The sequence below is a fragment of the Macrobrachium nipponense genome, chromosome 33, assembly GCF_015104395.2.
Source record: "Macrobrachium nipponense isolate FS-2020 chromosome 33, ASM1510439v2, whole genome shotgun sequence".
In the NCBI taxonomy this organism is placed as follows: domain Eukaryota; kingdom Metazoa; phylum Arthropoda; class Malacostraca; order Decapoda; family Palaemonidae; genus Macrobrachium; species Macrobrachium nipponense.
In genome coordinates, this window is record NC_087219.1 from 24,139,520 (window position 1) to 24,149,519 (window position 10,000).

General features: G+C 35.9%; 1 protein-coding gene across 1 annotated transcript in view; it reads right to left on the reverse strand.

Annotated features, from left to right (window-relative positions):
* Window positions 1-10,000, reverse strand: part of LOC135203023 (ribosomal protein S6 kinase alpha-2-like) — a gene marked incomplete in the record, with an annotated part of 339,551 nt that overhangs the window by 319,381 nt on the left and 10,170 nt on the right. The window contains 1 exon segment of the mRNA XM_064232592.1: window positions 3,411-3,786. Within this exon segment, the coding sequence (XP_064088662.1) occupies window positions 3,411-3,749 (339 nt within the window).

The window sequence follows — 10,000 nt, forward strand, 5'->3', positions numbered from 1 at the left end:
AGTGGGGTAGGGGGGAACGGGATCGTAGGGGAGACATCCATCCTCCACCTGCAAACCTTTTTGTCCGCCCCAGACGGGAGTGGGGTAGGTAGGGGAACAGGGAGGAGGGTAGGGGAGACATCCACCCTCCACCTACAAACCTCTTTGTCCGCCCCAAACGGGAGTGGAGTAGGTAGGGGGAACGCGAGGGTAGGGGAGACATCCACCCTCACCTGCAAACCTTTCTGTCCGCCCCGGGCGGGAGTAGGGTAGGGGAGACATCCACCCTCCACCTGTAAACCTTTTTGTCCGCCCTAGTTGGGGGCAAGGTAGGTAGGGGGATTAGGAGGATAGGGGAGAGAGCAGCGCCGAGTTCCAGCGCACGCCAACAAGCTCGTAATAATGATATTAATCATTACGCCTTAGTATCCCCTCAAATGTCAACTAGAACATTCAGCTTCCATTCAACTTACGTTTACTATAGACCTGCTGCGCTACTGCTGTAGGTCAGGCCTTCAACTCACCTGCAAAGACAGAAATTGAAGCCATTAAATTCATATTACCTCTGAGACCGAAGGGCTGGTGCCCTAATGTGTTTATCTAACCCAGGCCTGATTGAATTAAGGTGAAAGAAGGGGTAAGCAATAATACGTACATTATTAGACTAATATTTTTAAATAACTATTTTTATATATATAATATATAATATATAAATATTAAATTAGTAATAATATATTTTATATATATATATATATATATATTATGAATAATTATCAACATCGAACCGTGATCCATTTATATATCAATTCAAGCTACAAATGTCCTTTAATATCTAAATTCACTTTACCTCCTAAATGATCCATATTGGCCAACATGGTTAGACGGGGCCGTTTCATATCGATTCTAATTACGAAAGCACCCAGATCGAGGGTGATTTGTAAGGTCAGAATCGATATGAAACCTTGTTTCAGCGTCCTCTGTTGGCTGATTGGATAGCGTCACGGTGACTGTCCTGACTTCGTCCCCGTCCATCTTGGACCGGTGGGTTCGATCCAATGGGGGGAACTGAAATTATTGTATCTTAATTAAAAATTCCGCCTTCGGTACATTATATGAAAAAATATACGATTATCATCTTGGGAAGGTAAATGCTGAAATTTAGATATTAAAGGACATTTTTTGTAGCTTGAATGATATATATAATATTTTATATATAAGTATATAATATTATGATAATATATTATATATAAAGTATACAACACATATATATAGAAGAGGTAAAATGATACTGATACAGAAATAGACCTGACTGACGTCAACATCCAGTAATTACTCGGTCCGAGCCTAATTGCTGCTACCGACTTGTCATCGGATACTCAATTATAGTTACCCGTAAGAACGTGCTGGCCCTAATTAATAATAAATAATTATAATGAAACAGCGATGACAAAGACAACCTCAACAACAACAACAACAATAATAATAATAATAATAATAAACTGAATGGCCTGATAACTAAATAATAATAATAATAATAATAATAATAATAATAATAATAATAATAATAACAACAATTAACTGAATGGGCTTATATAACTATATAACTAAATAATATTATTAAATGTAATATTAATAATAATAATAACAACAATTAACTGAATGGGCTTATATAACTATACTACTAAATAATATTATTAAAGATAATATTAATAATATAATAAATAATAATTAACTGCATGGGCGTACGACCAAAATATATACATAATAATGATGAGATATCATCACTGTCTCGTGATCTTAAATGGAAAAATAAAGCCGGCAGTAGTATACATGCATTATATTGCTATATACAGGAAGCTTTCGCCAACTTGATCAGTTGGCCTCTTAAGCCTGAATAAGCATAGAAATAATAATGCATTTGCGACATCCTTGAAAAATAGAAGTTATGGTTAAGTTTAGTACAGAATTTAGGCCAAAGTCTAAGCACTGGGACCTATGAGGTCATTCAGCGCTGAAGTGGAAGTTGACAGTAAAAGGTTTGAAAGGTGTAACAGGAAGAAAACCTCAAAGCAGTTGCACTATGCATAAAGTGTTAGGAGTGGATGGAAAGAAAGATGAAAAAAAGAGAATGTGAAAGGAGGTCCAGTAAAAGGAGCGAAAGGGGTTGCAGCTACGGGCCGAAGGCACGCTGCAACCAACCTTAAGTAATGCCTACAGTGCACCGCATGAGGTCCACTGACGGAACTACCCCCCTTACGGAGAACATTGGTTATAAAACAGCTTGTTATTGCTTCAGGTAACTCCAGAATTGCTCGATGGTCTATCAGCAACTATCTGGGAACGTCGTGGCACAGTAGAGGCTGGCATATTGGACGTTTGTCTTACTGGTTGTTGGATCGCCAAAACTGGTGAATTTCGTGGTTTTTAGGTTATTTTAGAAATTGCTCTTGCGTTGTTCAATACATCTGCTGGGCATACCGAAGAAGCAGAAGCAGTCGAAAGGGAAACTAAATTTATTTATGTATTTAGGATCCCAGAAAGGTACGTTTTTTTTTTCTTTTCTTTAACGTTGCATGGAACCAGTGATCATTCAGCAACGGGACCAACGGCTTTACGTGACTTCCGAACCACGTCAAGAGTAAACGTCTATCACCAGAAAGACACACCTCTGACTCCTTAATGGAATGTCCGAGAATCGAACTCGCGGCCGCCGAGGTGGCAGCCCGACAATAACGATCACGCCGCTGAGGCGCTCCCAGAAAGGTATGGCAGCAAAACATGAGTTTAGAAGTGGACCACAGCATAGGCTGGTTAAATCCTGATATATTGTAGAATAGCGATATTGGCAACAGTAGGGTCGTAGACTGGGCCTTTATGAATTCAATGAAGAATTTTGAGTATAATAAACCATTTACTCTAGACGATTTCTTCACTAATAAATTGGCTCGTTTAACTACCAAAAGAGTCGGATTCTCTTTCGACTGCTCTACCTGCTTCTGCTTCCTCAGTGTGCGCTGCAGATGTATTTAACAACGCAAGAGCAATTTCTGGAACGACCGAAGAACCACCAAATTCACGAGTTTTGTAGGACCGACAACCAGTAAGACGAACGACCAATATGCCAGCCTCTACCGTGCCACGACGTTTCCGAGAATTACTGATTGACTATCGAGCAATTCTGGAGTTACTTGAAGGAACAACAAGTCGCTTTTCCATTTTTCAAAGGTGTCCCAAATGTATTATTATTTCTACTATTCTATGCTTATCCAGTCGAATAGGATGACTGTGATAGAGGCGGCCCCCTTAACAAAATATAATAATATATATATATTAAAATCTGAAGCCAACCAACATAACAATAAAATACTATAGGCTTCCCAACAACAACAAAATACAGCAACAACTACACGAGCCACCGCCCCTGTCCATACCTGGTAAGGTAGATCGTCCGAGGGGCGCCAGGGGGAGTGGGAGGAGGAGGATGGGGAAGAAGGGGAGGAGGAGGCTGCTGCCGGTGGGGGGTAGCAGTACTGTTTCATCATGGCGAGAGATGGCGCTGCCATCTGTCTTATCTCCCCCTCATAATAAGGGGGCCGTTTAGCATGGAGCTCCCAGTCGTTGTTAAGCTGTCGTGGAGGCCAGAGCGTCACTTCTACGGCACTTGCAAGTCTTGTTGAATTGGTTCTCCGATTAGCAGAGCGATCTTGCTTAAGCCAGTCAACACCAGAATTTCTTTGTTTAATATTGAATAAATGCTGCAATTTGTTCATTTACTCTTAACTAGATACTGGAATACACTTATTCGCCCTTAAATAAATATTAGATTATTTATTTACTCTAAAATACTGGATTTTACTTATTTTCCCTCAAATAAATATTAGATTGTTTATTTACTCTTAAATATTGAATCTTTTATTTACCTTTAAATAAATTTAGATTTTTTCTTTACTCTTAAATAGATAGTGGAATACTGGAATCGGTTTATTTCCTCTTAAATAAATATTAGATTTTGTTTCTTTACTCTTAAACAAATATTGAACATTTTATTTCTTCTTGAATAAATATTTGTTTATTTGCTCTTAAATAAATAATAAATACTAGAGTCTGCTTATTTACTCTTAAACAAAGACTGGAAGGTATTGAATTACTCTCCAATAAATACTGGAATCGTGTTAAACAACTTCACTTAATAGTGCATATAAATTGCACTTCAATAATATTTATAGTACATCCCCTACAATAAATAGTTAATTACCCTCAGTAAATTTGGAATATTTTTGCCAACTTGTAGCATACACTTCAGTAATCTTTATACATCCATTTCGATCAATTGTTACATCACCTTTCAATAAATTTAAGTATCTTCCAGGACCCGCTTGTTACACACGATTCACTCAATACTGAGAAAATGCATCCAATTTAATTAGGCAAACCTTCACCCTTAACCTTGGATTACACAAAACTGTGAAATAATGTTCGTTCACAATTCTTTACAAAATAAAGTCTTTTAGTTCAATTAACACATAGAGGTGAATAATAATATTTCAATAATAATAATAATAATAATAATAATAATAATAATAATAATAATGGATCCCTTGGAGAAAACTGTGTTAACTGATGGAATCTACTATAAGGAAAACACAAGTAATTTCTTTAAATAAAAATTGCAGTAAGATCCGAGTTCAAATGGCTTTCTCTCGCTCAAAAATATTCTCCAAAACATTCGTCCATTTCTCAAATACTATCTTACCATGAAGCGTTAAAATGTTTTTATCACGTTCAAAAACAATCGTCCATTTGCTAAATATTATCGTGTCATGTAAGTGTTCAAATGGCTTTAACAACTTCAAAAATATCCCCAAAACATTCGTCCATTTCCCAAGTATTATCGTGTCACGTACTGTCCAAATGGTTTTAACAAATCCAAAAATATTCCCAAAACACTCGTCCATTTCCTAAATATTACCGTGTCATAAAACAATAATTTGATTTGCATATTAAAATTAGCTCGTTTTGGAAAATAATCGCTTAAACTAAATTCATTTCGTTCACACATCAAGTCATGCTCGCCTGTTCAATTTTAGAAATTAATTACTGAAAACATTTAACTTGCATGCGTTTATTTTCAAAAATTAACGCGATTCAAAATAATTTCCATTTATTTTGACCGCAAAATGAAAACTCATAAACTTTCACAAATAAATTTCCCTTTATTTTGACAGCAAAATAAAAACTCGCTAAATTTTTCAAAATAAGTTTCCCTTTATTCAGTCTGAAAACAATTTGACGAAAGTGTGACTGTTTTTCACTGGGTGATAACTGAATCATTTACTTCGATGGAAGAAAAAAACGGCAAGAAAAAACAATTACGCAATATTTTAACAATGCGTCGTCAAACGACTAAAAAAGTAAAACTTGTAGTTTTCTTTTTTTTTTTTTGCTTTTTTTTTGGGGGGGGGGGATGGTGGTTGGTAGATTCTACACAAATAATAGTACAGGTAATTATTTCCTACAAACAAACTACAATACAAATAATTGTAACTCATGTCTCTCTCCTCTCTCCTCTCCTCTCTCCTTCAGTCTCTCAAAGTCTCTCACTCTCTCTCTTCTCTCTCTTTCTCTTCTCTTCTCTCTCTCTCTCTTACGGTATATTATATATATTATAGTATACATGTATTATATATATAGTATATATCTATATATATATATATATATATATTCTCTTCTAATATATACTTATGTGGTGTGTGTGTATGTATAAAAACAGTAAAATGTCTCTTTGTACGAACGCTATTGAAACCCACATTTCTTGACCGATTTTGATGATTTTAGATATACGTAAGTCAATATCAAACAGGGAAGGTCATGGTGAAAAACAGAATTACAATTGGACCATTAGTTGGGTAAAGGGGGGGGGGGGGGGGGGAAAGGGAGGGGGGGGGGGAGAAGGTGAAATGTAAAAATTACTGAAAACAACAAATATTAGCGTCAAATCCCGTTTTTAAGGTCGCTAGAAATCACCGAAAACGACATATAGTTAGGTTGGTATGCATCCATAGTTTTCGAGGTCGCAGAGATAAATAGTGATACTCCCCTTTAAGTCTTAAGTTCATCCCTGATAGGAAAGGGTGAGAAGGGGGGGGGGGGGGGGGGGGTGGGGTGGGGGGGGGGGGGGGGGGGGGGGGGGGGGTGGGGGGGGGGGGGGGGGGGGGGGGGGGGAAGAGGTTGAATGTATAAAAAAATAACCGAAAACGACAGACATTAACAGTCTAATCCATAGTTTTTGAGGTCTGAGATGCCACACTTCCAATGCCCTTGGAGTCCCAAGTTCAGCCCCGAGAGAGAGAGAGAGAGAGAGAGAGAGAGAGTTAAATTATCCACTGTCATTCGTTTTCCAAGGGCAACACTGTTTGTCCCAGCTAGTATATATATATATATATATATATATTATATATATATATATATATAATATATATTATATATTATTATATTATATATTATATATAAATATATATATATATAATATGAAATCCAAGCACACATACATGTATGTTGTATAAATAACCGAAAACGACAGACATTAGATCTAATCCATATTTTTGAGGTCGCTGAGATGAAAAGCCACTTCCAATGCCCTTGGAGTCCAAGCAGCCCCGAGAGAGAGAGAGAGAGAGAGCGGAGAGAGAGAGAGAGAGAGTTAAATTATCGACTGTCATTCAGTTTTCCAGGGCAACACTGGGTTTGTCAGCTAGTATATATATATATATATATAATATATATATATATATATATATATATATATATAATATATATATATATATATATATATATATATAAATATATATATATATATAATTTATATATTATTATATTATAACTAAATATATAAATGCACACATACATACGAGTACACACATACATACAAGATCAAAGAGAAATTTCAACGTTTAAATCGCAAATACACCCTCCCTTAATCCGGAGGAATCCGGTTAAAGTCAAAAGGGAAAATGCAACCGTTTCCCACTTTCTATTTTCAATCCGAATTCAGTCTACTCGAAAAGACGGGAAGCTGTTCTTTTGGCACATGGGGAGAGAGAGAGACCTTACCTTACAGACCTTACATCTTGTTCGGGTTGCCCCAGGTCCCTCAGTGTGAGGCACCTCTAATGACTACCCAGAGAGATGCTAGTACATCTTCCAGTATATTCTGCATCTTTCAATCTTGGATGGTCTGGGATGCAGCTTAGATATTTGTCGCGCTTATTCTTAAACACATCTACGCTCACTCCTGATATATTCCTCAGATGAGCTGGCAACGCATTGAATAGACACTGCATTATCGATGCTGGTGCGTAGTGGATTAATGTCCTGTGTGCTTTCCTTATTTTCCCTGGTATAGTTTTGGGGCTCTATTAATCTACCTCTGCTTGCTCTTTCTGACATTTTTAGCTCCATGATGTTTTCAGCAATTCCTTCTATCTGTTTCCATGCCTGAATTATCATGTAGCGTTCTCTTCTCCTTTCTAGACTATATAATTTTAAGGATTGTAGTCTTTCCCAGTAGTCAAGGTCCTTAACTTCTATTCTAGCTGTAAAGGACCATCAGGCCCTGCAGCAGCTCCATTTTTAATTTCATTAATAGCCTGCACAATATCAGCTAGATATTCACTATTTTCGTCCCTTACTTCCATATTATTTTCATTATCAATTCTAGGGGTGAATTCTCTCTTATATCGTTCCGCCAATATTTTGCATATTTCCTTTTTTTTATTCGTTAATCTCCCTTCAATTCTTAGAGGGCCTATTTTTATTCTTCTTTTATTCATCTTTTTCGCATACGAGTATAATAGTTTGGGGTTTTGCTTGATATTCACTAGGGTTTTTTCTTCCAAGCCCCGTTTTTCATTTTCTTTTGATTGTATAATCTTTTGTTCTGCATTTTCTATCTTACTTCTTAGTTCTATAACTTTCCATGCATTTTTTTCTTTTGCAAGAGAAACCTTTTTTCCACTTTCTGATTTTCTGGAACAAGATCCTTCTCTCTCTTGGTATGCATGACTGATGTTTACTTTTCTTCTTCGGTATATATTTATCCACTATTTTCTCTAATATTTTATATAATATCTCCGTATTTACCCTTATATCATCACTTACGAAAATATTATCCCAATCGTTGTTTAATTCTTCATTTATTTCTGACAATTTTATATTTTTACTGTAGAAGTTGTATTTTCCATATCCTTCCCACTTTTTCATTTCTTGCGTATCTCTGTTTTCACTTGCTTTGGAATGGACTGTTAATTCTATGACATTACGGTCTGAAATACTTGCATTATAAACTATTATTTCTTTAACATAATTCACCTCGTTCACAAATACTAGGTCTAAAGTATTTTCCTTTCTTGTTGGCAGGTGATTTATTTGTTGAATGTTGTATTCTCGTAGCATATCTAGTAGCATATCTAATAGCTTTTCGAATTGCCTCTTATCTTCTGCACTACTATTACTCTCTTTTTTATATGTATAAATACAACCACAATCTCCTATTCGTTCTTTCCAGTCTACGAAAGAAAAGTTAAAGTCTCCGGATAGGAGAATAGTCCAGTCCTTGTGATTTCTACATATATCATCCAATTTTTCTATTATTATGTCAAACTCTTTAGTATTAGGGGGTCTATATATTACTATGTTCATTAATTTTTCAGATTCAAATTCTACCGCTATTAGTTCACATTCTGAGTTATTATATTTCTCATATATTTTTCCTTATTTTTTGTCCTTTCCCATATATTGCGTTCCCCCGTTGATTCCTATTTTTTGTTCCTATCTGATCTAAAAGTTTGGAACCTTTTTTATTTGATTGTTCATTCCCAGTCTCTTGGGAATACCGTTTCACTTAACATTTTCATTATATCGATTTTCTTTTCAATTTGGGTTAGTTCTTCTAAGTACTCTATTTTTCTTTTTGAGTTACTCGTAACTAAACCCTGCGCATTCATCACTATGATGGTTTGGGTGTTTTCTCCTTCATTTAATATGGGTAATAATAAGGATTTTCCCATGATTCTTTCCTTTTCTGGTATGTTGTTCTTTTCTTCATTTCCAGAAATTCTGCCAGAAATTCTGACATTAAAAAATCCAACTTTTCCATAATATTTGATCCTCCTTCACCATAATTATTCATTTTGGGTGTCTGAATCTGCAATTTTCTCCGTATCTGCAATATCCTCTTGCATCATAAATACAGTTCTTATCTCTTGAGCTGTATCTTGGAGCTGAGGCTTGGAAACTTTTTGCTGACACTCCATATCGCGGTGATGGCTTGCTTTTTTCCTTCACCTGATATTCTTTGTTCCTCTCTTTATTTGTTTCTTTCTTATTTTGGATTTTATTATTTGATTGATAATTTATTTGATTTTGATTCATGGCTACAGGGTGCATATATTTACATTTTTTGTCGAACTTACATCCTTTTCCTTCTTTTAAGTTTTTGCATATCTTTGGATGTAGATCTCTGCAATCATCCTCATAGCCGTCTAGGTATGCACATTTACCATAGATTTCATAGTTGTGACATACCTTGAGATGTTTGTAGTAACATCTTTCTCCAAATCTGCAATTCCCTCTTTTCAAAAGGTTGCAGACCTTGTCTTTCTTGTCTATTTTTTCCTCTTTCCCATCAGTGTGCAGATCTGGGTAGAGCCTCTTCGGGATTTTCTTTTCTGTGGTCATGTCGTAATTTATTTTTTCGTATGTATGCTGCTTGATTGCCTCATATGTAGTATCAATGAGTATCTCTACATCCATACTTTTATCTTGTTCTTTGTTTTCCTTATTTTTTTCTGTCATTTCAGTTTTGTTTACTTCTCTTCCGTTTCCCTCTTCTTCTTCTTCCTCTTCCTCTTCTTCTTCATCCTCAACTATTTGTACATTCAGTCTTGATTTAATAACATTGTCTATCCATGATAGACATGCTGAGCAAAATATTCTGGTATCCTTACTCATATCTTGCATTACT